This window comes from Canis lupus, chromosome 7, assembly GCF_011100685.1.
Source record: "Canis lupus familiaris isolate Mischka breed German Shepherd chromosome 7, alternate assembly UU_Cfam_GSD_1.0, whole genome shotgun sequence".
Taxonomy (NCBI): Eukaryota; Metazoa; Chordata; class Mammalia; order Carnivora; family Canidae; genus Canis; species Canis lupus.
In genome coordinates this window covers 13,597,505-13,624,732 of record NC_049228.1, presented here as the reverse complement: position 1 = coordinate 13,624,732, position 27,228 = coordinate 13,597,505, and the positions used below count along the sequence as shown (strand labels likewise).

General features: G+C 54.7%; 1 protein-coding gene across 2 annotated transcripts in view; it reads right to left on the bottom strand.

Annotated features, from left to right (window-relative positions):
- Positions 1–977: 977 nt before the first annotated feature.
- Positions 978–27,228, bottom strand: part of QSOX1 (quiescin sulfhydryl oxidase 1) — a 35,477-nt gene continuing 9,226 nt past the window's right edge. Inside the window, exons 3-13 of one of the 2 annotated variants that reach the window (XM_038542178.1) lie at positions 20,985–21,030; positions 20,388–20,490; positions 18,111–18,201; positions 16,172–16,317; positions 14,254–14,388; positions 12,104–12,233; positions 9,612–9,734; positions 8,655–8,802; positions 6,868–7,017; positions 4,741–4,920; positions 978–2,894 (exon numbers count right to left, since the gene is read on the bottom strand). In XM_038542178.1, coding sequence (XP_038398106.1) covers positions 2,134–2,894; positions 4,741–4,920; positions 6,868–7,017; positions 8,655–8,802; positions 9,612–9,734; positions 12,104–12,233; positions 14,254–14,388; positions 16,172–16,317; positions 18,111–18,201; positions 20,388–20,490; positions 20,985–21,030 — 2,013 coding nt within the window. In that variant the 3' untranslated portion in view covers positions 978–2,133. The remainder of the gene's footprint in view (positions 2,895–4,740; positions 4,921–6,867; positions 7,018–8,654; positions 8,803–9,611; positions 9,735–12,103; positions 12,234–14,253; positions 14,389–16,171; positions 16,318–18,110; positions 18,202–20,387; positions 20,491–20,984; positions 21,031–27,228) is intronic. The other variant, XM_038542179.1, reaches the window with a different exon arrangement.

Here is a 27,228-nt window from a genome sequence, read left to right as displayed (position 1 = left end):
CCCATGACACTGTGTCAGGTACCAGGTACCAGAGGAGCAAGGCGAGTGGTCTCGGCCCGGTGTACACTGGCCCTAGGACCTCTTTCTCCTTCTTGCTGGCCTGTCAGCCTCCCAGCCAGACCCCAGTGGGGCAGAGGGGAGAGGGGCAGAGCCAGCCTAGGAGAATAGAGGGGGCAGATGGATGAGTGGAGCCCCGCGGGACACAGACAGGGAACCTGCAGGCAGACAAGAGGCCTGCAGAGAGGCTCCAGGCTGGAATCCATCCAGCTAAAGAGGTAACACAGGGCTGACACAAGCAGGGATGGGGGGGGGGGGGTTGGCCCCTGCCCGTGTCCCCCATCCCAGCTGCCCTAGCAGAGTGAGGGTGCTTGGCATCCCACCTGCTCCCCCCTGCCCACCAGTGCCAAGGCCATCTGAGTGAAGATGTCAGAAAGAAAACCCCAAATCCGATTGAGGCCCCTGCTCCCCCTTAATGAGGTTCATTATCAGCCGCTCTGATCCTTGTAAAACCCAGCAGGCCGGATTAGGGGCAGGCTCTCTAATCTGGTAGGCTCCTCCTTGCTGAATAGCCAGTGCAGGCCTGCTCTCACAAACAAACCCTCTCCTTCCTTGAGAGAGAGCCGGAGGTGCAGGAGGGTGGCTGTAGAGCCCTGGGCAGGTGCAGAGGAAGGTTCCTGGAACAGAACTGGAAGCACCGACGCAGGCACTCCAGAGAGCCTGGGGGGACAGAAGGAGGTGGCCTTAGACCTCCACCAAGGCCTCTCGGCCTCCTGGTGCATGTGGAGGCGGTAGGGGCTCAGAGGGCCCCAACCAGGAGAAAGGGGCTGTGCCAGGCCACCTTGTCCCCTGCGGGGCAAGAGCTACGTGAGCCGACGGAAATCATGGTTGGCTGGATCCCCACTGAGGCTGGATTCTGTGCCTGCTGCCCAGACCTGGGTACTAGGTCTCAAATAGTAAGTTCAAGAACACGCCAGGGCTTGCCTTAACAAAAATAATTTATTCCACAACCCCCTACCTCAAGCAGTGGGGTAGAGTGGGAATCAAGCATGTGTACATATAGTCACCCTCCCCTCTGACCCTTTTAACCTCTACACGATGGGAGGTGGACCCTCAAGAGAAATGATACTCCCCTCTCACTCCAGCACCCTCCACATTCAAAGATTAGCATCTGTTTTGGAGGCCAAGATCAAAAGACAAAAGACCCCACTCCAAGAGGGGTAGAGTCCACTGGGGAGGAGCCAAAGCACATCTGAAGCAACCATCTTTTTCCTGTGGCTTCGCTGTACCCTCACTGCTCAGCCCAGAGCCAAGGCACTAAAGACACCAGTACCCTTCCCTAAATCCCATACTAGCTCTTTTCCAGTCCCACTGAGCCAGCTGCTCACCACCCAGCCCTGCGGCCATCACTCATCCAAGTCCACACCACTTCCAGCGGCAGAGGTCTGGGGAAGGATCCAGAGGCTCTCCTCCCTCCAACCCTGACTCAAGCCTCACCTGGGAGACCAGCAGGACTTTCAGAAGCTTCCAGACACCTCCCCCCCCCACTGCCATCCACACACACAAAACAAACCCCATCCTGGAGATATGAGGGGCTGGAGGATAAACAGGCCACAGAGGGCCAGAGGCAATCCTTCTTTCTCTGGCACGAAGGCCTCTTTATATTCAGAAGAGAGGGGGATGGACAGAGCCTTGGAATATAGCAAAGAGTTCTGCTCTAGCCCACTAGCCCTGGGACCCCTCCTTTGGATGGGGAAACTGGGGAGCTGTGGCCTTGCTTGCCCCAGTTTAGGGCCAAGACCAAGGGGAGACATGGAAGTTTCAGCGAGAACAGGCAGGACTTTGAATAAGATGAAAAAGAGGAATCTGGTGTTGAGGGGCCAGGGACTGAGCCTCCCAACCCCTCTACCCAAGGCTGCCCTCCCGGGTGCTGTCAGCTGAACGCAAACCCTATGCATGCTTTTATGTCTATGGGACATTCCTTCCCAGAAGGCCCAAGGAGTTCACTGGAGCAACTAGTTTCCCTGGATTTCCCTGGACAAGGAACAAGGGGAAAAAGGGGGGAGAGGGGCAGGGGGCTGGAAGAGCACCATGAGTGACAGCTCCCTTTCCTGCCCCGCTCCTAGGCTGAATGGCTCAGGCTGCGGGGTGGCCAGGATGGCCCTTCAGTGCCCTCATCCTGGCCCGGAAGTAGGTGTAGATGGCCAGAAGGCCCATGAAAGACAGGGAGTAGAGTCCCACACAGAGGCTGATGTCCAGGTGGGAGAAGTTCCCTTCCAGCACCTGCAGCCACTGGTCCCGGCCCCCCATGGGCCCAGCCTCCGGCTCCCCCTCGGGAATGCTGGCCAGCTGCTTTGAGCTGCGACCCACTCGCCTCAGCTCTGAAGGGTTTCTGGGGAGGTTCTTCTCAGCCAGGAACTCAGCCAGCAATACTGTTCCTGTGTCTCGCTTGGTCAAGTGTTGCTGCCCTTTTGGCTGCTCCAGCTTATCCATCTGAAGCTCTGCTCTGTGCTCACGAGATCCCCGGTCTGGCTCAGCCGGGGTCACACTGAGACCGAGGAGCATATCCTGGGGGTAAGTGGCACTGAGTCTCTCTGTGGGAACCTCAGGAACAGTGGTTCCGGGGGACTTGGTCCCTGGGCCTACCGCGATCCCAGCCTTCTTGGGGCCCAGAGTAACATTCCCGGCTGCCATCCTCAGGGCACCCATCTGGGGGCCCGGTACAGCCGAAGGCATGTCCAGGACGACATTGCTTGGGGAGAAGTGGGTCTTGAGGAATCTGAGGGTGTTGTCCAGGTCCCACACAGGCGAACCCCGGAGATCGTTGTGGCAGGCAGAACAGAGTCCACGGGGCGGCCACTGCACCTTAGGGAAGTGAGGGTCCTCGCTGGCGGCACCTGGGCAGGGAAGCACACACAGGCTGCTGTCACCACTGCGCCCACCTCAAAGCCCAGAACTCCTTCCTCACTCAGAATGCTAGCTTCCTCGTCTGCAAAAAGGGTTCACCGCTGCCCTTGGAAGTGATGGGCGTGACAGAAGCCAGGGACGAAACTAGCACAGGGTAGTGCTGGTGCGGCTCTGGTCAGGGCCGACTCCTACCCACAGCCCCCCACAGCCCCCAGGGATGGAGAACAGCCCCCTGCTGCCACTTCCTCATCAGCTCTGCTCCTGGGCTGCACCCCACCCCCTCCCAGGCACGGGAAAGGGTTGAAAGACGTCCCATCTTGCAGACTTTGGTTGGCCTGCTGGTCATTTTCTTCTTCACAGTTTTCTGAAATTCCCCAAGTTTTATACAGTGAAGATACATTACTTTTGTAATTTAAAGGGAAAATGTGTTTTAAAACAAGAGTTCGTGGTGGGTGGTCATTCCACAGGTGTCCTCCTTTCTGTCCCAGCAGCCCCTGGGGATAGGTAGGAGTCAGTGGGGTTTCCTTCCCAGGTGGGCTCTGGTGGCTGTGTGTAGGGGTGCCCAGGAGCCTGGATGGGGAAAGGGCACTCGGGAGACTCAGGAAGTTACCCCAATGGCTGAGCCCCCAAGGGCCGCCACTGGCTGCTCCTGGCCCGGGTTGCCCTGGGGACACCCATCAGCCCAGATCGCTTGGAGGAGGCACCTCTCCTAAAGGGTTTAATAGGGGGAAGAGAAAGGTGCGGGTCGGAATGAAGCAGGGGCAAGTGATGTAAAAGTTGGAATAGTTATTTTGGGGAGAGGACATCAGATAGTTCCAAAGATGCCTTGAGAAGCAGTAGAGACCTGCCTTGTAAAGTGAGCACTCAGTTTATACCTGCCTCGAACTGTTCCTAGTTTGAGCCGCAAGGACTCTGCCACAGAGGTCAGGGTACTGCCCTCCTTTGGGCCCCTCCAGGAGAAGCCTTGACTGGCCCTCCTGCTGGGTCCCGAGGGAAGCAGGGAGCCTGCCCGGGTCAAGGGGCTGGAGGGTCAAATGGAGCATGTGGCGGCAGGGGCGGGGTGGCAGCGGGGAGGGAAGGGGTGAGAGGAGAGCCTGGCGCGTGCCTTCTCTCCCGAGTCCACCAGGAGGCCCCAGGAGACAGAGCTAGCACAGCAGCCTGCACCACCACCTGCTCCACTCGCTCCTTTAACCCCCCAGCCCTGGGGAGGGGGGCGGTGACCGTGGGCCTCAAGCTTTCCCCCTCCTCACAGATAAGCCCAGGCCCCTGGCAGACCGCAGATGGCTCCCTCCCGACCCGCCAGCTTCTGGTCACCCTGGAGTTTAATGCTTCTGCCTGTTGGGCTCGTCCCACTCCTGTGCGCTGGGAGCAGAAAACACTGTAAGTGGGGAAGACAATCGGTCCACGCGGTCTTTCTCTTCCAGCACATTTCACTGCCAGAGCCCTCCTAGTGGGTGGAATAGCCCGGCTCTCCTCGCTAACGGTCTGAGTCAGGAAGGAGCTGCCAGTCAGAAAGCAGAACAGGGGAGGCCGGACAGGGACCCCAGGCATTCTGAGGAAGGGGCCCTGGTGCAGGGGACAGAGTGAGCAGAGGCATCAGAAGACCACGGTCCTAGAGCGTCTAAGCCTCAGCTTCCTCACTCGGAAAACAGGTCTAAGGACACTGACCTACCTCAGCACAGCAGGCAGAGCATGCGGAAGGGCCCTGCGCGCCGTGAAGCACCATGGAACATGGGGTGTCCCCTCGGGGACGCTGAGTGTCCCTCTCCTACCTCTGGTCCAGGTCCCCCAAACTCCCCCACCTCCCTCTTCCTCTGGGGGTGACTCCTTCCTTACCCGCCAGGCGAGCGTTGACCTTGTTGTGGCTAGACCAGAGCCAGAGCACGGCGCTGTTCAGACTATCCACCCGGTTCATGGAGGCCGCCGCCATCTGCTCGAAGTGGTTGGCGCAGTCTCGGCAGCCGAAGAAGAAGCGCACGTAGCTCCGGATGGCCTGGAGGACTTCCTGGGCCTCGGCTACAGGGAGGGGAGATGCTGTTCTGGTCACGGGGTCCTCGGGGGCGGCCTGCGCCCACCAGCCCCTACTCTGTTCCTGACACGGCCCACCTTCTGATGAGGGGCCCGGGGTCTCCTTGCATACCTGTCCGCCCTATAGGGGTCACTCTAGAGCTGACGCCATCTCTTCCCAAACTCCAAATCCCAGTTCCCTTTCTCTGTCACTCACCCAGGTCCCTGTCACTTACTGACAGTTGGGATAAAGTCCAAACTCATCAGCAGGACACGTAGGCTCTTTGAGACCTGTCTGGAGAGTCAGGCAGGGGCCAGCTACCTACCAGCTGTGCCCTGCACCCCTCCTGTGCCCAATCTGCTCTAGGCTTCCTGTTCCCTCAGGCACTGCCTCAGGGGTCCCTCCGATCTGCCTCTCCACATCCCCTGCTTTGTCTCCATCTCCCCCTGCCCCCCACTCCCTTCCACAGGGCCCCCTGGATTGGCATCAGCACACACCTCTGAATACTCCACTTACCTTCCTCCCCTGACTCTGGGCTCCCCGATACACGCCCCTGTGAAACCCTCTGGTCTTCCACACTCCTCACACGTCAGACCTGGGGGTGGCGGAAGGACCCTCCCTGCTGGTGGCTGCTTCCCAAACTCTCTGTCCTGTTCCAAGACCTCAGCCCCTCCAAACCAAACTCTGGGTCCCACACCTGCACCCACTGGGACTTCAGCCCCTGCTCTGTGTCCTGCTCATGACTACTCCGCACATCATCACTCCTGGCACCCTGAGCACCCATGAAAGCCATGCCCCACCTCTGTCCTCCTGAGCCCCCTCTGGGCAGCCTTCTCTGGCCTCCGGCCCAGCCACCCACTGCCACCTGCCCACTGCCACCGCTGGCCATGCAGCTGGGCTCCGCTTTCTCTCCTGCCCTGTGCTCTGGACCTCACCCCTTCTGGCCGTCTCAGGATTTCACACCTGGAAATATATTCCTTTGTTATCACATCATCAATTTCTGCCTTAACACGAGATCATTCTGATCGGTAAAGACAATTGCAATAAAGACATCCCTTCTCTGACCCCAGTTACTGCCCCGTTATCTCCAATTTCTCGCCTCTTATTCTCTCTTCTGCCCAATCTAGCCCGGCCTTTCTGCCGTCTGCTCCACCACAACAGCTCTTGCCAGAGAGCTCCTTGTCTGGCAGCGCCTCTGGCAGCACAGCCGCCCCACTCGGCTCACTGCACCCTCCTCCTTCCAACACTGTACTTGGAGATGCAGTGGCAGCTCCTTCTCAGTCTCCTTTGCTGGCTCCGGTTCCTCGGCAGAGGCCCAGAGGCTGCACGCCCCAGAGCAGAGGCCTCAGTGTTGTCTCTGCCTGCCCTGTCCTGAGGCTTCAGCTATCGCCCACATGCTAATGCCCACAAGATTTGTATCTCTACCCTGGACCTCCCCCCAGAACCCTAGACTCACCTGTCTACATCTCCATTCAGACAGCTGATGGGCCCAGACTGCAAAGTCCCTCACCGTCTCTAACCTCCCACCCCTGAGCCTTCCCATCTCTCAGCTCATAGAACCATCTTCCGCCTGATCCTCAGGCCCAACGACGCTGGGGTCCACCCTCCACCCTGGGTCATGGCTCCTGCATGTATTCTTCATCCAGCCTGCTACGGGCTCCTATCAGCACTACCTTCAAAATATTCCCAAGCCTGACCACTTCTTCCACGTGCTGCCTACCGCTCTGGTCTGGGCGACCACCACCACCTCTCCTGGATTAGTTCCACCATTTCCTGGGGCAGCCCACCCTCCACCCAGCAGTCTCCCTAAAGATCGATCGCTGGTGACACTCCCCTATGAAACTCTCCAGGAGTGTCTCATAACGCTGAATCAGAAATCCAAACCCCTCCCCAACTGAGACCACCAGACCTGCACCCTCTCCGCCGCCTCCCCTACCCCAGGTTCTGCCACTGGCCTTCTTCTGGTGCTGCAAACGTGCCAGACTTATTTTGGGCACCTGCTAGTCCTTGGCCTGCGTTATGGGCTGTACTGCATCCACTCATATTCACATGTCGAAGTCCTAACCCCCAGCATTTCAGAATGTGACTGTATTTGGACAAAGTGTCTAAAAACATAATTAAGGTAAAATGAGATCATGAGAGCAGGCTCTAAGCTATATGACTGGTGTCCTTATAAGAGGAGGAAATGTGGATATGGCACACACCCAGTGAAGACCACATGAAGACACAGGGAGAAGACGGCCACCTGCAAGCCAAGGAGAGGTCTCAGCAGACACCAACCCTACTGACACACCATGGTCTCGGACTTCCAGCCTCAGGAACTGGGAGAAAAATGAGTTTCTGTTGTGCAAGTCCCCTAGTGTGTAGCACTTTCTGGCAGCCCTGGCATAACCAGTGCAGCCTGGAGGCCTCTCTTCCCAGATGTCCCACAGTGCTTCCCTCTCTCCAGTCAGGGGTGAGTACTGGGCCACGTCTTTAGGGAAGCCTCCCCTGGCCACCCTGTCTGAACACAGCAGCCCTCCCCCACCCCTCTTCCACACCACGTAGTCTATCTTCTTCAGAGCATTCAGCACCACACCCGAGATGATCGATCTGTATGGTTACTGTCTCCTGCCCCTGGAATACTGTCCCTCTGAGGAGGGACTTCACATCTCACGCACCACTGTACCCCCTCCTGGAGCAGGGCCTGACCCTTTGACGATGCTTAACCCAGTAAACGCTGGGTGGCTGGCTGCACCCTGGCAGCTCCTCTAATTCCTCCCCTCTGTCGGGGCACTCCTCCCTCCTAGCTCAGCTCCTCTTCACCCATCCATTCTCAGCTTTCCTCCTCTTGTCCCTCCTAGCAGCATGGAGCACTTCCTCCCTCTCACCGCATGCCTTCTCTGCCAGTTCTCGGCCTTGGCACACTGCAGAACAGCTCTCTGCTCACCTGCCCGACTGAGAGCACGGACTCTTTCTTTTCCACATTTACATACTCCAGGCTGAACCAGTGCCTGAGAGAACCCTCAGTAAATGTGGACTGGATTGGAGGCCTGCCCTCTGGTTGTGAGGCAGAATGGATGATGGCAGGCCACCACGCAGTTTAAGGAGGGAGCAAGGCAGGAGGGAGGTTTCCCCAGCTTCCCTTAAAAAATGATTTTTCAGGCTTGGTTAAGTGTCCGACTCTTGATTTCAGCTCAGGTCACAATCTCAGGGTGATGAGATTGAGCCTCGTGTCGGGTTCTGTGTTGGGCATGGAGTCTGCTTAAGATTCTCTCTCTCCCTCTCTGCCCCTCCCTCCCAAGCTTGTGCACTGCCACTCTCTAAAAAAAAAGAAAAGAAAAAGAAAATGACTTTTCCATGGGAAAAAATAGAATTGTTCAAAGTGCACACTATCAGCCACATGGATTGAAATAGACATAATTTCCTTTATAGGAGTATAAAAAATTGAACCACAAATTTTTCACAAAGTTCTATAAACAAAGCAAGCTCGTGGCTCCAGGAGAGCCAGAAAGACACTCAGGTGTCCCTAAGCCTGCAAGGGGTACCACCCTGAGACAGGGGGCAGGACTGGGGGGCTTCTTCAGGTCCTCCCCATTCTGGTTCTATGCTGAGTGCATGAGGCCAACTGCAAATGCAGAATTTGCTATATCTGGGCAGGCAGTGGGGAGCCTATGGAGGGCAAGGCAGGGTGGGGCTGGGGCACGGGGGCTGGGGCACAGGGCTGGGGGTAGCGGGGGACACGGGCAGGCCTCGGACTCACCTGTTTCTTGTGAGTGGTCTAAATTGTGCCGAGCTGCTTGCACCGTCAGGAAATGAAAGAGGATCCACAAGGAACAGGGAAAGCCCCGGAAATGTGGCTCACTCCCCTGGCAGCCAACCCAGTGCACCTTCTTGGCAATCATAGTGCCCTAAGGAACACGTACTTGCATGAGTGCATATATGGAAAAGAAGAAGAATGGGATGGGTGGTGAGGAAAGAAGCTTTCAGGAGATTTGAAGGTCAGCATATAGCCCTGAGACAAATGAGGTCCCTCTCTCTATCACCTGGAAGATCGCATCTCTCTTTCACTGGCTACACCCATCAAAGGAGCAGCAGATCTGAAAAGCTGTGACACGAACCAAGTCGCATCCTGATTCTAGCCTCAACCTCTCCATCTGTAAAATGAGGGGTTTGGCCTCTGAGGTCCCTTCAAGCTTTGGCATCTTACACATCTGTAAGGTTGTGTGCCTCTGCCAGCTGCAGTGGGCCACTTTGGCAAAGAGTGGCACACACAGGAGCCCAGAAAGGGGTCCCTGGAGAGGGCCAGAAGAGCTATATGAGGAGCTCGATGTGCCTGCAGGCTACGGGGAGAAGCTGCTACAAACTCGCTCACAACTGGAATTTCACACTCGGGTCTTAAATCCCAGCCCAACCACCCACTGGCTCTATGATCTTAGACAAGTTACTTAACCTCTCTTAACCTCAGCTTCCCCATGTGCTAAATGGGGATCAGAGCTACTCCCACCACCGCTGGGAAGGCTACACAAGATGGGCATGCAGACAGCTCCGTGAGTAGTTTATTGATGTAAGGAACTGACCGAGAGAGAGATCGAGAGAGATCGAGGACTCTTTCCTGAATACAAGGGGGTGAAGGAGCACAGAGGCTGCAGGACGAACCCCTCCCACCCCCACAGTTACTGAGGATTCGGAGAAGGTGTTCAGTTTCCGCCAGACTCACCTCCTTCCTGTTGTCCAGGGCAGCTTTAAAGAAACTGTAGGGAATTTTCTTTCTCTGTTGCCTCTTGAGCCAGTCATTTACGGAATGCAGGAAGTTCTGGACTAAGGGCTGGCCCGGGAAGTGCTGTGGGAGGCATAAGGGAAAGCTGGGGAGGGAAAAGCAAGTCCCCATGTGCTCGGCGGCAGTCCCGGAGAGGGTAGGGGACTAAACAGAAGTGGGCGGAGGCAGTTCCCTGAAACTCTCCAAAACCACCAGGAAAACATTCTGCCTCAGACACAAATGCAGGTTCCTACTACCTTTGCTCTGGGGCACCTGGCAACATGAAGGATGGCGTGGGGAGAGGCCCGAGGCTCTGGGTGAGGCTGGACCCTTTGGGCCTCCCTCTCTCAAGGCTGACTCTTGATCCCACACTGCCCCTGGGAAGAAGGCTGAGCACCCGCGTGGCTTCACAAGGCTGCTGGGAACTTGGGCCACACAGTCCTCTCTGCGTGTTATCTTCTGAAGACCAGCTGACTTGCCAACTGACTGACTGCTGGGCGAGGCTGGTGAACAGCCTTCCATCTGTATTCCATGGACTGCTGGTGGGAACAAGACGGCCCGGGGGCTTATAGCCAAGTCCAGACCTTGATGGTAACTCCCAAGAGTCTCCAAGGAACATGAAAAGCTACTCTGACAATAAGTCAACTGAAATCTGATTAGTATCAGCACTTTAAAACCGCAAGGACCCCAGGGAGGAGGACAGATATGTGTGCAGGCGTGTGTGTGCACACACACGCCCAGGGCGGCAGGGGCGGGGGGTCGGGGGGGGGGGCCGGCAGGAGAAGAGAGGGATGCCAGGGAAGCAGGGCAGATAAAACCACCAGGCACAGGTCAAGAGGACCAAGACACCAAGAAACTTGCTGGAGGAAAAAGAGCAAAGAATGATCACTGAATAGAAATGCCTGCCAATGGATCCAGGCCTCTGCGAAAGCCATTACATATTCCCCTCAAAGCTCCAGGGCTGGACACAGGCCCCGAGGGAGAAGCAGCCGGAAGAATCTTGTCTTTAACACGCTCCCTCTTGGTCAGCGCACTCAGGCCTCCAGGCCCTCAACATGAATTTACAGCTTCAAGTCAGCGTTTCTCACTGACCTTCGCCGTCATCCTGACTTGGACCCTTCCTCCTTCTCAGGCCCTGGTGTCAGGAGGAAGGATGAATTAAGGGCTCTGGACTTAGAGGGAGCCACCCTCTGCCAGGAGCAGGAAACGCTGGTGACCGCGCGCCACCCAGTGGCCAGGCCCGCCAGCTGCTTTTGAGAGAGAGCAGGGACCCGCGGGAGGGACCAGGGGCTCCAGCCTCAGATGATAACAGCATCACTCAGGCACAAAGATTGAGCCCACTGGGCAGGGAGGCCAGGGCTGGGGGTGAGGTGGGGAATAGGGAGCAGGCTGGCTGGCAGCTCCTGAGTGGGAGGCCCAGATCAGCCCCAGAGGTACCCCAGCTGCCGGTGGACCTGCCCCACAGAGGATGGCTCAGACCTGGCACCCAGGGGCTGAGGGTGGCTGAGTCAGCAGGCAGGCTCGGAAGGAGACCAGAGCCCGCATCTGACTCAGCAGTCCTCAGCAGCCCAGAGCCTTGGGCTTTAAGTAGGGCAGCACTGGCAGTGGCTCTGGAGCCAGACAGAAGGATGCAGGGAGGGAGGAGTCAGGTGCAGAGAGGAAAGGGGCCTGCGTCTCACCTTCAAAGATGAGGAAGTAGCGTGGCAAAGAAAGGGGCACCTCAGCTCAGATCCTCGCAGCACCTCCTCCCTGGGAGGCGTAAAGCAAGTCACCTCAACAACCTGGGCCTCTTAAAGGGGGTAACGCCTGCCACTGTGCAGCAAAGGTAAGAGGATTAAACGCCTGACACATGGCAGGTCCTCAACAGGCAAGAGCTACACACTTCATAGAGTAGCCAAGTTGGCAGGAAACTACAAAGGAATAAGGAAGGCATGGCTAGGGCCAAGGACCTAGTCAGACCATGATCAGGGACTGGGAGGGAAGAGAGGAGGTTCGGAAAGGCTTCTTTCCCTTACTTTAGCCTCCATGGGTCCTGCTTCCTAGTGACTATGGCAGGAAGTGGGAGGCCACACTGCAGGTTCAGGTTGTAGTGGAGGCCTCAGGCAGAGCCACAGGTTCACGTTGTGGTAGAGGCCTCAGGCAGAGCCACAGTCACTGAACCAGCCAGGCCATCCCCAGGGCATCTGGCCCTGCCCAGCCCAGCCACCTGCACAGGGAGGGGCTGGGAAAGGGTGTCCCTGGCAGTGTGAGCCTGGTGCAAGGTATGACTGAGACTGCAGGGCAGCAGCCCACAGGGGCCCTGGAGAGCCGTGGGTCCGGATGTCCGGCCAGATCATGATCTCCTGAGGGAGAGGCCGGGCTGACCCCTCTGGCCTGGCACAGGGCCTGCTGCAGGGAGGCATACTGATCCGATGTGGAGCTGTGTGGACGAAGAAGACTGGGGCCTTGCTCACCTGGGCCAGCACGGCCATGAACTTTTTCAGGGCCACGAGGCGCTGCCCCTCCAGAACAGAGAACTTGCCTACTTCCACCCGCAGGATGTAGTGCAGTGCAGATTCCAAGTCAGCCATGTAGATCTTGGAGCTGAGGAGGACCCAGAAGGATGCAGAGAGAGAAAGGGGTGTTAACCACAGGGCAGGGGCTGAGGAGGAGCACCCAGAGCAAAGGGGAGAGAAGAGGAGGACCACTGCTGATAGTCGCAGAGTCCTGTAGGCTGGCACTAGGCTCTGCCTCTACCTAGCTCTGTGACCTTGAGTACGTTACTCAACTTCTCTGAGCCTCAATTCCTCATGTATGATAGTAAGTAAATAATAAATTGCTCATGGGCAGGTTGATAAAAAGAATAAATAGAAACCGAAATGTAAACCTGTCAGCAACCCCCAGCACAAACTCCACAGGCTCAGGGCCAGTCCCTCCCATGAATCCTTAAAAGTGCTTAATCAGGCTGCTAGTGGAAGGTTGAGTTTCGTTCCCCGTTCTGAACCAAGACCCCTAAGGACAGACAGACAGGTGCGCCCGAGTAACACGCCTCTGGAAAACCTGGGCCTGCTCTGAAAGACCAGGGCTTTGGCTGCCCACCAAGGGCATGGTGGCAGATGAGGGGAAGTGGGATGTGTTTTTATGTGGGGGCTGATGTCCTTGCAGCTGCCAGACCCTGGGTAGCAGGTAAGGCTCCACATCAAACCTCTCTGGCTGATCCCAGCCCCAGAGGAAAGGCTGCAGGCTCCACGCTTGCTGCTCCACCCTGTGCCCATCATGCTCACTTGGGGTCTGGGCTTGGTGTTCTGAAGCCAAGGGCTTGTCATGTGTTGGCTGCTTCTCTATCCCTGCCTCTTGAGGCCTGGATTCTGGCCTGTTCTGCGAGCCAGCTCTGGGAGGCAACTCAATTTACCTCTCTGGGCCTCAGTCAACTCCCCTGTGAAATGAACTGATGACTCCTGTCACATTTACCTCCTCACGTTGTAGGAAGCCAACAAGGTCTGGAGTGGAGGGAGCACTGTGACCACCTGGGCTTCCCCCTCATGGCAAAGGCCTCTCTCTGTGCCCCACCGTGGCGTCCTGGGTCTCAGTCCCTCTCCGTTCATGTGGTCTGCCTCAAGAGGTGGCCCCGTGACTAATGGAGATAATGTATGGAAGGTGCCTAGCACAGAGTTTGGCACATAAGGCCAGTAAGTGTCAGCTGTTATAATTTGAATGATTTTAATTATCCTAATGTGAATGACCACCAATGACCACCTCTCTGTCTCTCTTTCCTTCTCACCTGATTGACTAAAAAAAATCTCTCCGTTGGTGCTTTCTGCCCTTAAAGTCCTACCTGCTGGCATGCAAAATCCTCTGGAAATCAGATGGTTTTCCCCCAATTCACTTGTAGAGTCTCCTCATGGAGGCCACCCTCCTGATGCAGCTCTGAGCTCCCTGGGCAGCCATTTCTACTTGGTATACTGTCAGGTGCCAGTGCAAGAGGTTTATAGACCCATCTCCTGCCCCACAAGTAGGAATTCTACTGCCAAGCAGAGCCAAGGAGTCTTAGAGAGAAAAGCAGCTTCCTCATAGTTACATCTGTGCACAAAGATACAGTCTACCTCAAAAGGTAGTGAGCTCCCCAGCATCAGAGGCATTCAAATGAGGTCAGTACCTTCCTAGAAGGGATTGTAAACTCTTTGTGGGAAGGGACTACATATCTGTATTATGGTGCCTAGTGTGTAGCAGGTACTCAAAATATTTGCTCAAGAGAGTTGCTTGGAGGTGGAGGGAAGCTGGTTTGAAGGCCACAGATTATCCCTCTAAGCTGACTCTCTACTTATTCTTGAATAGCATTAAGTTTAAGGACTGTGGGCATTGGAAAGTATTTATTCTATCATGAAGGAGACCAGTAAATGCTGTTTGGCTGCTGGTTGACTATGCCGCTCCCACACAACTATGACTCTTCTGTGTATGGTCAGCAGCCAGGGGGAGCCCAAAAGCCAAGGCCAGCCCTCAGGGGGTCTGGGGTTGGAAAGGCATGTGCTAAGCTCAAGACAGGGAACAGAGTGTGGTGTGAAGGCAGGGGGTCTGTGATCAGAGGCAAGGCTGGGAGTAGGGAAGAAAGTGGCCATGGCCTTACCGATCCACGACTTTCCACACGGTGGGAGCTATCGTGTGAACAGTGGTTGGCACAACCTTGGTTGGGACAGCCTCCCGGATGAGCTTGGAGAACTTCTTCAGGTAAGCGGTGTAAAAGGGCCTGGATTCCTGAAGCCTGGGAGAGAAGAAACCACAGAGGAGAGGCAGTGAGTATGGAGAAACAAATCCCAGGATGGACTCACGTCAGGAGGAGGCAGGTGGCTCACTTGACAGAAGTGTTTATTTTATTTTTGTTTTTGTTGTTTTAAGATTTATCTATTTTAGAGAGAGAGCACATGAGCGCAAGCACAAGCAGGAGAGGCAGAGGGAGAGAGAATCTTAAGCAGACTCTGTGCTGAGTGTGGAGCCTGACACGGAGCTTGATCTCATGTGTCTGAGATCATGACCTGAACCAAAATCAAGAGTCAGAGGCTTCATCCACTGCGCCATTCAGCGCCCCTTGATGGGAATGTTTATTAAGAAATGTTTGATTCTGATTCGGTCTTATCCTCAGTGGGGTCAAATCAAGGCACCCTTGCCTCACTTTAGCCTTTCTACCCCCCCACTCTCGCTGTGGAAAGCCTCTCTGACACAGTCTGATGTCAGAGTCCCATCTGGAAAAGCAGCCGGACTGAGAATTCTTCGGCCTGCCCTGGAAGAGGCTGTGGGATAGAGCTGCTTCTGCCCATGGACAGGATGGCCGGGTCTCACAACCTTCGCCAGGGACAGAAGGAAGCTGCTGGCTCTTGAGCTTGCTCTGAGGTACCACAGGCGACATGACTCCCCATGGGAAGTCAAGGGAGTCGAACACCTGATTTTTAAAAAACAGGTGGTAACAACAGCAACAGGAAATTCTGAAATCCCTGTGGGATCTTTCTGCTTTCTCTCTCCGGATAGTCCTCAGGGGCGGGTGCCACCTCCTGGTCACAGCCGCCTGGAGGGAGGCTATGAGGACCAACAGCAGTGTGACGGGACACCCCGGGGGAGCTGGCATCGGGGAGCACTGCTTTCCACTCCACTGTCCTGGCCCGACGTTTATCGATGAGCAGATGGCTCAGAAGCAGCATCGTCACAAACAATTTTCCCCTCCACCAGCTCCAAGTGAAGAAACAATGCCTCCTCTCCCCACCAGGCCTGGCACTTTCTGTCCCTCCTTGTTCCCCCTGCAGCCGTCAGGCTTCCTTCCCCCAGCAGAATCCTCCGACGAAGCTGGCCCAGGGCTCCTTGGTGCTTGGGGCTGGCAAGGGCACGTGGCCGCCCTGCCCGGCCTCAGGCCAGGAGGGCACTAATGGCCCTGCAGAGCAGCTCATTGGACACCTCAGGCAAGTCTTGATCTCCCTGGCCCTCGAGCTCCTGCCTGCAGGCGCCAGGCTACATCAATCATCTGCCCAGAGAGGGCACCACGGCACCATCTGGCGCCATTTACCGGGCCATTCAGCAGCAGGAGCCTGACAGAGGGACTGCGGCGGGCCTGATTGTTTTCCCTTGGCATTTTGGAACTGGCTATTGTCTAGCTCCTAATGAACTTTTCTGCAATTAGAAAACCAAAGGGAGGGAGGTTCAGGCAAAACTGAGCGCCTGCCAGGCCTGCAGCCTGCCAAGCAGTCTGTGAACGGAGGAGAATGGGGAGTAGGGCCAGCGCTGAGGTGGCCATGGTGCAGAAGCAGTGGTGGGGGGGGGCAGCAGGACTCCTACAGCAGGAGTCCTGAGCTGGGGCCCAGGGGCTGTGTTCCCTGCACTGCCCACCCCCAAAGGCCGGCAGCTGCTTCTCCTGCACAGGGGCTCCTCAGAAGAACTGCAGGAGAAAGAACCTGTCAGCCCCTGCAAGAGGCCAGCAGTCATCTCTAGGTGGGCAGACAGGATGGGCCGCAGCAGGGGATGCGGAGAGGAGGGAGGGGTCAGAGAGGCGCTGCACTCACACGTGGACCCGGGAGGTAGAGCCATTCCGAAACAGCAAGTAGCAAGATGGGAAGTCGGTGACCCCAAACTTGCTCACCACATCACCCTCCGTGTTCAGGACCCTGCGCACTGCTATGCCTTGGTGCTGGGACAAGTCCAGAGCCACCTGCAGAGACAGACAGACTTGTTGGAGGTGGGGCAGGGAGGGGCAGCCCCTGGGCAGAGGGAGCTGTGGGCAGGCACCTGGGTGGCAGCTGTGCTCCACAGACTCTAAGCCTTTCAGAGAGTGGACCAGTGTGCTGAGTCTCATGCCACCAGCCACATCTTCCCCCCAGGGGACAAGAGTCACACACTGCCCAGGACAAGGGGCCTTGGAACTGTGCACACCACACTGTGCTGTTCATATACCGCTTCATTTAATCTCCAAAATAATGCTATGAAACAGGAACTCTTATTAGGAGACCAAGCCAGCAGGCACAATATACTATGGCTGCCTGGGTTTGTATTTTGGCCCCATGGGCCTAAACCTCCCTGAGACTCAGTTTCCTCACTTACAAAATTGGAATCATAACAAACATACCAACCTCAGAGGGCTGTTAAGAGGTCTGAAGGGGTTAATTTTATAAAACGTGTAACAGTGACTAAATGTTCATTAAAAAACTAAAATGCCTATTGCAAATGAAAACACTGAGGCTGAGGAGTGAAAGCAATTGTTCAGGTGACACAGTCAGCAAGCACTGGAATTGGGCAGTAAATCCCAATTCAGCCTGACTCCAGAGCCTGGGCTCTTGGCCACATCCCCTCCTGCTTCTCAAACTCACCACCCCTGAGCGCCTTTGCATGGACACAAGGTCCTTGCCTCTGGCTTCTCAGAGGACTAGGGGGACAGTGGGAAGAGGATCTGATTCCAGTGAACATGTATTACTCATTCCTCATGACAGGAATGACCCCAGGCCTGGACTGGGACCCCAGAGGGGTCAGGCAATCCTTCAGCAAAGCTCTGTGCCCCTCCCCATCTCCTTCTTCTGTTTCCCCTCTTGGGGCTCAGAGGCTTGGAGACTGCCCAGAACTCTCTGGGCTGTGCTTGATGAGCCCCAGGACGAAAGCCCCTCAGAGTCCAACAGTGGTGTTTAATTTCCTCTCCACTCTCATGCCTCTTCTGTGTCACTACATTGCCTTGCAACCTCACCCATACCCTGGCCCATCTGTGCTCAGCACCTGGGAAAAGCCCACAAAGGATCTAGAGAAGTCTGCAAGCCAGCAGCAGAATGGAGAGCTCTCCGCATGAGGCCAGGGAAATGGATCTTTAAAAAGCACCTACTCTGTGCCAGCTACTACCAATCCAGGCCTTTTACCTAAACAGCCCCACTTGTGCCAGCAATCCTCCAAGGAGGTGATTATCACTGCTTTACAGACAGAGCAGTGGGGATTGGGGAAGCTGGGTAACTTGATCACAGGCATCATCACAGAGCGGATATTCACTGCTTCACAGGTTGGGACCTCACTTGGTTTTGAGGCTCTGCACGAGCTCTGCTGGCCCTCCCTGTGCCCCAGCTTTCCACTCCAATTCTGCAGGGGTAGGGCAGTGTGGAAACAGCCTGGGCTTGCAGGGCTCACAGACCTGGTTCAAAGCCCTGCTCCACCAATTCACTGGCCGTGGGATCTTCAACGTGTCACCTGATTATCAGCCTTAATTGTGGGGATTAACGACCACGTGTGCCAGCACTGTAGTCTGGTGCTCCATGAACGCAGGTGTTACATGGGTGTTTTCAAAGAGGGAGAAAGGACCAGCTCCCACACTTCCCATGTCCCCCAGCAGGGGTCAGGCCAGTGCTGGGCCAAGAAGCACACATGGCCCAGGCCCTACAGTCTGCCTGGACAGCGCTGTCCCTGTACTCATTGGGCTCTCTCCCTCCCGATGGCCACCCCCGAGGTGCCAGGACCCTGTGGGCAGCTCACCTCTCTACCCAGATAGGAGCCTTCCTTTTCAAAGATCAGGGCCAGGTACTCGTCGTCGTTTCTTGCAAAGAATCCATCAATCTCTTCCAGCCTGCAAGAGACCAGGCCGGCAGTGACCCTCCACAGCCGGTGGGGATAAAGCAGAACTGCAGGGGACGCCAGGAGTGGCTGGCAGCCATGCAGGGACAGCCACACAAATCCCTCCTGTGTCCACACGAGGCTCCGTGGAAGTCTCCCACTGCCAGCCCTCCGGGGGGCAGGGAGGCGCAAGGGATGCTGCCTCCACCACCTCAGCTGGTTTTCCATTTGGCCCACCTTGCTGATTTGCTTGTTCATGGTAAGAATCTCGAGTGAGTATGAGCCATCTGGGGGAGGTGGGGTGGGGGCAAGGGCGACTGAGGACGGGGGAGGGGTGCTTTGAGATCAGAGGTCTCTATGTTCTGGGTAAGGTAGTAGCAAGTCACTACTAACTGGGAAGTTTGCTTTTTTCTCTCCCGGAACTGGCATTAAAAGGGAATTAAAGAATCAAAGCCCTGTGTGGAGACCTCAGAAGCTGTCTAACCCAACCTCCTTATCTTGAGATGTAGAAACTGAGGCCCAGAACAAAGGTGGAAATTGATAAGAAGGCAAGTCTTATTATTGCCTCAAATCAGAAAATGAAGCTATAAGCTGTTCTGGGATCCTCAAAATTTTGACAGAAAGTAATTGCACAAGAATGGCTTGTTTCCTTATTCCAATTAAAACCAGAACATCGTCAACACATGCTTAAGAGACCAGCCGGTAAGAAGGCACTGGGAGACTGCAACTTCTTTTTATCCCCAACCTGATGGACTATTTCCCTCCCCTGGATCCCATGATGTGGTGTGATCACGTCCAGAGAGAACACAGAGCACAGGGCCAATGCTGGAGCCCAGCCCAGTCTAGTGGCAGTCCAAAAGGATATACCAGAGGCGGGGGCCAGAGTGTACCCCGAGGGGGGGGATGGAAAGAGGTGCTGTGGATGCCAACAGCCTCTCAGGCCACTTCACCAGACCTCCTCTCAGCTGGCAGATGAGCAAGGCTACATGGTGGCCTACGCCCCCCACCCCATGCATGCCCACTCAGTCTTCTAGAAGAGGCAGCTCACACTTCATCACACATCACTGCCTCCTCTGTAAAGCTCTTTAGTAGGGTCACCTTGAGGGAGGTTGACACCCTGGGGGATGTGTGTAAGAAAGACATGGACATGGTCATCGAGAAATGTTAAGTAAGGAGCAGGCTGGTGTGAATGTTTCCTGGTGAGAATGGATCTCGTTGTGTAGCCCCAAACCATACCCAGGTGAATGCTGGGCCCTGGGTTTCTGTGGGATCCTCCGGGAGGATGGACATTTGGAGAAGCTGATTAAAAAGTCCTCATGGGTTGGATTCAACCCCAACTGATGCTTAGAAGCACAGTCTCTCCACAGGGCTATGACTTTCGAGAGCATCAGTAAGTCAGTGTGGGAGGACCTGGAGCACCAGGGCCTGCCTTATGAGGCTTCCTCAGGCCCTGGAATCTTCACTGTGCTCTGAGGCTGAGCTCTGCCTGCTGGTACTTGGATTTGTTCCTTCTTGGCAGGAATACCTGAGGTGGACTCTAGCCTATCCTGATTTCTCATCTGGAAGGGCGAGACCCAGTGTTCTCAATGTATTCTTCGTGGGAGAGCCAAAGCGAGACAGCCTGTCCCTTTCTCCCCTAGAAGAGGCAATCCTGGAAGCTTGCCTGGCAGGCAGATACCAGCCACCAGCCACCGTGCCTGATGCTCTGCAGCACAACAGTCACATGTCCCCTCCCCCTAATCACAGCCACTGCTCAGAAAGATAACAACTTCCTTTTACAGACAGGGCTCCCTTCTCTGAGCCTCCCTCCTTCCTCCCCGTGTCCACTCTCTCAGGGCCCCCTCTGGGTGAGATCATGTGAAGTCTGCTGTGCCCCCAAAATGTTCCTGAGGACAGGATGTGAAAAGCAGAGGCAGGTATGACCTGGAGAAACCCCCGCCTATCTCTTCCTTCCTACCTGGCAGGACAGGCCCTTGCACCTGTCAGCCCCATGAAGCCAGGGCTCCTCAGGGAGGACCTCCAGCAACAGGGAGTCTTCCACCAGCTGCTCCAGAGTGACTCTGGACTCGAGGCCACAGAGGTGTCTGCTCCAAAGACAAAGGCCTTCATCTTCCCTACGCAGTTGTCCCTACTACCCTCTTGCTGCCAGGCCTGTAATCCCGGGCCACACTGCACCAAGTCTGCTCCAGCCCAGAGTACCTGGCAGGCTCCAGTGGGGGACAGGCGGGGGGCCATGTGTCACCATGGGACTCCAAGGCATCGATGAGCCTCTTCCGCAGTGTCTCCACGTCAGCACCAGCTACTGGATGAAGATGGACACGGGGGGGCGTGAACATGAGGAGGGAAGGAGAGTAATCCCACTGCCCTTGTCAGCTTCACTGAAACAAAGGGCCCAGGGCACAGGCTAGTTCTGAGAGATCAGAGCAGTGCGGTTGGGGTCTTCTGTGCCCCTAAGTTACACAAGGAGCCCCATCCCTCAGAGGGCAGGAAAGAGTCCCTTAGACCTGGGGGGATGGCCCTCAGGCCCTCGAAGGCTGTCTGGTCTGTTCCTCTGGATGCCAACCCCATGAAGCATTAGCCCGGGTACCTGGTGACCCTCCCCTCTTCCCAGGACTCCGAATGGACCAAAACAGAAGGCATCTTCCAGGCTGGCTGGGAAGGTCCCAGGAAAACAGACTCTGCTTTCACTTGGGAAACTCCTTACCCTATAGACCTTGCTGGGCTCTCCTCACCTCAGTGGAAATCAAAAGGAAAGAAAAAGAGGAAGATACTGGTAACTGGAACCAGGACACTCACCTGGCAGTGTTGTTCCTGAGCCATTCTTGGAAAAGGCCTTAAAGAACTGGAAGCAAACACACAGGTAAGAGTCAGTAACACACGGAGCTAAGACCACAATGCCGGTGCCAAAGACCATGTCTAAGACCCGGCTGCTTCCTCAAGGGGCTGACTGGGCAAATTAACTTTTATGTGCCTCAGTTTCCTCATGTGTAAAAGGAGAATAAGGAGGTATCTGCTCCTGGAGCTGAATGCTGATTCTGTCCCCATAGTCTCTGCATCCAATCCCCACCCCCGTGGCTCTGACACACCCAGATAAGTGCAGATGGCGCTTACACACTGTACTAGTGCTGGGCGGTCTCTTTCAAGCACCAGCACCTACCACACAGTGCCCAGAAGATATTCATTGCATGAATGAGTGGATGAGGCTGACCCAACTGATAAAACAAATTCGCCTCATATTTCCCCCAGAAAATGTCAGCTGCCCTCTGAGGCAATCTGTTCTTGGAGGCTGGTGTCTGTCCACTGAGAACCCCCAGCCTGGCACAGCAGAACCCCCGTAAAGAGAGGAGTCTCCAGGTCAAGTCCTGTCCAAGGGTGGGCCTGAGCCCCCAAAGGAACAAGTCTTGTTACAGACAGGTCAACTTAACTCACCACTTTGTCTTCTTTCCCCATGTACGTGACACTCCAGGCTCAGTCTGTCACCTCCTTGGGTAGGAGGACAGAGAAAACAAAGGACTACTTATCAGAATCTGGGCTTCTGCCTAAGTAGCAAGCCTGCTGCCAGAGTTCTGGCCTGGGCTCTCTTGAGCTCAGGAGGGAATAAAGTTTAGGTGTCCTGACAGACCGACAGCCATGTAATTGTCTGGCAGAGAGCCTGCTGGCCGGGAAGAGGCCTCCTCCTGAGATCCTCTGGGGCCACCTGTAGCTTCTTTGGACCTCTGCCTGCAACAGCATGGCCATCTGGCCTTATTCCAAGCTCGTGGTTGAGTGCAGGCCCCTGGGTCTACCGGACCTGGGTTCAAGACCTTGCTCTGCTACACTCCTGCTGTGTGACCTTGGACAATCCATTAAACCCTCTGTACCTTCTCATCTTTAAGATGAGGATGACACTATCCACCTTGAAGAATTGCTGTGTGGGTTCAAAGACAATACACTTAAAGTGCTTGTGTCTGGTGCATACAGCAAGGGATCAATAAATGTTAACTGCAGGATTATCATCATCCCCTTCCCTTGCTCCACCTTTTAAACACTAGGAAACACTGATCAGCTAGCATGTGTTTACTCCAGCCATTTGTAGGCAGAAAATTAAAATTGAGGGGCCACCTGCCCACCCCTTCCACAGAGATGGACAGAAGCCACCTATCTCTTCCCACCTGCAACCTTCTCCCATTCCCTCTGACCTTACCTGGCTCCTAACTCCTGCTAACTGCTTTATTCTCTCTCTTTTTTAGACCATCAATATAAACTTTTATTCTGGGTGGAAACCATCCACTGATCTCTGCCACATATATTTATAATAAGCTTCTTTGTGGTGACTGAACAGATTTTGTGTGAAATTATACGTTATCCTAACACTTGTAAAATGCTCACAAATTTCCTGAATTGTGATGAGATCAGGTAGAGAAAGCATGTGAAGGCTTTTATGGACCGACACTGCCACAGTTGTTATTTACAGGTATGCAAAGCAGCACTTTTCTTCAGCCACCACCAGCTCCCCCATTACTGAAGGCAGCCTCCCCAGCCCCCAGCAAGACAGACCCAGGGGAATGCAAAGACAAAGCCCGTGGAGTGTAGAGCTACGGGAAGGCCTCCCATGTCCCTCCATGTACCCCTGGGCTGCCACACAGCCTTCCCTTCTGTCCTCAGAAGCCTTGCATCTACCTTCCAGAGCAATGACACCACTGGAGCTCTGGCTCCCACACTTCATGCTCTTAGGAACTTTTTCCTATCACTTAATCTTTCTCCTTTTCTGTCAGCAACTGCCCTATGCCTACAAATAGACTCCAATACTCCTAATCTAATTTCTTAAAAAAAAAAAAAAAAGTACAGGAAGTGACGGCAGATGGGAATAGAGAGAGGCCTTCCTTCCTCCTCCAGTTCATGTCCTGTTTCCCTGTGCTGCCAAATTTCCCAAAGTAGTGTCTGCTCTCCCCCTCCGACCACCCCTCTTCACAGCCATGAGCAGCTGGCCGTGTCTCATGGCATCCCCCCACCTCGCACCCCTCCAGCTCAGCTGACTCCCTCTGGCCAATCCAATGGCCTCCCCAGCCCCTCCCTGCTTTCTCTGCAGTGTCTGACATTAGCACTGCCAGCCAGGGGCTGTCATTTTTGCACCACATACTTCCTGACACTCTTTCTTGGCCTTCATGTTGCCACCTCCCTCGGTTTGCCTGACACTGACCAGGCCTTCTTGGCCACCTCTACGGCCTTCCCCTTGCCCTTGTCCTAGCCTCTCCTCTGGCTCCTCTCTTGTGTCTGCTGCCCCCACGATCTCTTGCCCCCAGTCTCTCCTCCTGCCATGTATCAGCTCTTGATATTCTTCTGTTTAAAAAGCCCTGAGAGGCGTTGTTACAAATGGGGCAGGGGGTGGGTGGGGGTGGGGGGGTCAATTCATGCTTTTGAATGAAGGGGCAAGTGAATGAGTGAACAAACAAGCCTACTGTTGGTCTTCCTTGCCAATGTCATGTACTTGGTCTAAATGATTTGCGATCCGCAATCTGAACCCTCGTCTCAAGTCCTCACCTTTCCCAGACTTCTGTTTCCTCCTGGTGCCTGTCCCACCTCTACTCTCCAAGACCTGGTCACCCCTCCCCCAACCTGTTTCTCCATCCGTGCTCCGTGTCTCACCCCATGTCCTCCCCCTTGTTAACCAGGCCAGCATCTTCTCTTCCCTTGATCCCCACCAGCCAGTCAGTGGACAAGTTCTGTGAATTTGACCTTTGTGATTCTTCAACAGTGCTCTGGGCCAGCTGCCTTGTCCAGACCAGGGCTTACCACCGATTTCCTGGACTCATGCAACCACCCCTACTTGTCCCTTTGTGAGCTCAGAAATTTTAATCCGCTCAATCTTTTCATTCCCCAACTATGTTCCTCATTGTCACTTGGCTTAGTAGCACAGTTCTGGTCTGATCATGTCACTCCTCCTCAAATCTCTTTCATGACTCCCTATTACCAATGAAAAATATCTAAACTTACTACGTTCAAGGCCTTCCAGGATCTGACCCAAATTCTGAAATTTACCTTCCACTGCTCCTCTTCCCTACCCCTCAGCTTTGATGGGCCTGAACCCTGAACTTTCTTGAGGACAGGACCACACTTTGGCATCTCTGTAAGCCCCACAGTGTCTAAGATATAGAAGTACTCAGAAGACATCTGTTCAATTGCACAGAGAATCTCTGCCCTTTGATCATCTTAGATTCTCATGTGAAAACCATATTAAAATCTAGTCAGGGCACATTTTTGTCCTCCTATTAAAATGCATCCTTCTTAAGTCAGCTGTTGAAGGCGTGTGCCCTCCCCGGGAATACCACCACAACTCCTTGGCAACAGGTAATTAAGATGTCAGCGGTGAGTTTCTTTTTTCCAGGAGTGGTCAGCACCCGGTCCCTTTCCTTCTATCACTTCACACAGGAGCTTCTGCTCTCCCCAACTTTGGTGCTCCTGGAAGACCTTCATGTCTCCCCAGGGGCAGGAGATGGGTCTCTACCAATCCAGTAAGAAGCAACACCAACATCAAGAAGCAACTGCCTTTCTAGGGGTCAAATGAGGCTGAATGGAAAGCATGCTTTCCAGGAGTGACCATTGATGACGCTGAATCCAAGCTTTTAAAACAAGTTTCAAGGAAAATGAGGCAGTCTCCAAACAGCTTATGGTGAGTCCAGGAGGATCCACAAACTGAACCATTGCTGTGCTGGAACTGATTGTGGCGGAGGCAAGAGGAGAGGAGGCAGCTACTGACAGCGGCAAGGGTGGGGTGGGGGGTGCATATCCTTCTTCCAGAGAGAGGCAGGAGTACCCTCCCTGACATCTCACCCTCTAGCAAGAGCCACATAAAGTAATAGTCTAGCCTCTGAACCTCCACACTCTCAGCCCTGAATTCAGGGACCTGCCCTTACTAGGCCCCACTGCCCTGCCTCAGCCCTGCACTGGAGCCTCTGTTCTAGTCAGACCAGTCTTCTCAACATGTCACACAGTTCTGCCCACACAGGGCCTCTGCTCTTAACTCCTCCTCTGCCTGCATTCCTCCTCTCCTAGGCAAACCCAGGTGTCCTTCAACACCAAGTGGAAGTCTTCTTCCGCCAAGTTTCTCTGATAGGTCAGGGAAAGGGTTCTGTAGCCCAGGTGAGCTCCGCTGGCACCCATGGCATACAGATCATTCACTGCCTGCCAGCCAGCTGCTAAGCCCCATGTGCCCCCCAACAATGGCGAGCACGGGCAGGCCCTAGCAAACACTCGCTCAACAGCTGCTCACAGACGGATTGCCTAAATGCAGTGCCCATGGAGGAGCTAGTGTGACTGAGGGACGATGTAGGACAATGGGAAGGAAGCCAAGTAACATGAACTGAACTCCAAGTAATACCACACAGTGTCCTGGCACTCATGTGTTAGATCTCACTTCACGTTTGGCAACAGTCCTATTAGGTATAGATATTATCATGCCATATTTTACAAAGAAAACTAAGGCCTGTTGCTGAGGAACTGTCAAACAACTTTCTGAGTCACACACAGTATGTACAGTAAGCACTGGAACCAGGATTTGAACCCACGTCAATTACCTCAGAATCTTGCCAAGGGGAGACTTGTGTCCTTGTCACTGCTGATGCTCTCTGTAATCCTGATCCCAGCTGGGCCGTTGGCTACAGGGGTCCTAATGGATCACCTCCCTGAGGGCACTCCTGTGGCCCATGGCAAAGCCTCTCTCTCCTTGGTCCACTGTCTAGGTTCCCAAGCTCCAGCCAGAACTGTTGCGGAGTAGTCTCTCCCTCCCCGACACCTTTGTTTTCTTCCAGCTGGGCTCCAGCTCCCTGATGGGCACCTGATACAGCCAGCTGGCCCTGCAGGGCCGGGTGTTTGCTAAACAGGCTGAGCTAGTGGAAGCTGACTGCTTGCTAATGGTTGACAAGGAGCAGGAGGCAGAGAAAAGGGACAATGATACATGTAACTGGGGGTGGCCCAGACTCATGTGTGGGTCTGTCTCCATCATATCAGCAACACTCTCTCTTCCCCTGCTCACCATGTGTCCTGATCTTAGACTTCCCATAGCCTTTACAGGTAGGAGTGAGGACAGGTCCAGCCCTGGGGGGGGGGGGGGGTGGGCAGCAGACAGGGCAACAGGGCTATCACTGGCAGCCTACCAGCAGCCAGGCCAACCTCCAGGGTCTGCATGGCTCTCAGGGAATCCAGGTGTGATGCCTACAGGCACACCAGACTCTCTGGAGCTCTGCAATCTCCTTGAGCAGCATTTCCCAAACGTTCGAAGCAACTACAGCAAATTCAAGATTAGTTAAAAGAACAGTAATAATTGGGACACCTGGGTGGCTCAGCGGTTGAGCACCTGCCTTCGGCTCAGGTCGTGATCCCAGGATCTGGGATCGAGTCCCGCATCGGGCTCCCGGCGAGGAGCCTGTTTCTCCCTCTGCCTGTGTCTCTGCCTCTCTGTCTGTGTCTCTCATGAATAAATAAATAAATCTTAAAAAAAAAAAAAGAATAGTAGTAGTAGTAAGCCGTAACGATTTAGAGGTAACAGCTAGTATTTTAAAAAATAAATAAGTGGGAAAAGAAATAGTTTTTAAAAAATATATGAAACAGAAAATAGCAGCATGTACTGCAATTTAGGAAGAATAAATATTGTTTGAGGACACTTTTGTTTTAGTGATCACATACAAACCAACTTCTGGATCTCACTGTAAAATGAATATATTGTACCACGAGTCATAGTAAAAATGTCTGAAAGCCAGTTGTGTTGGGCATTAGAGCAGAGACCCAGTGGGAGCTAGGACTACTTGCCCCCTGGGCTAGAGTCCTGAGGACAGCTCACTGAGGGCCTCTCCTTGCTGAAACTAAACTGCGGGGCCCAGCCCGTATGGAGGCTGGGGAAGGTCAAGACGACCAGCTCGGGGCCCTCCCAGCTCCCCTCCCACAGCCAGCTGGGCGGTGCAGGAGATGATTAATCACTTGAGGCATTCAGGCTGCGTGTGCTGCGTGACTTGGGTAGGCACTGGGAGCTTCGGGACCTCCGGACTGCCTGAGCCACCTCCCTCAT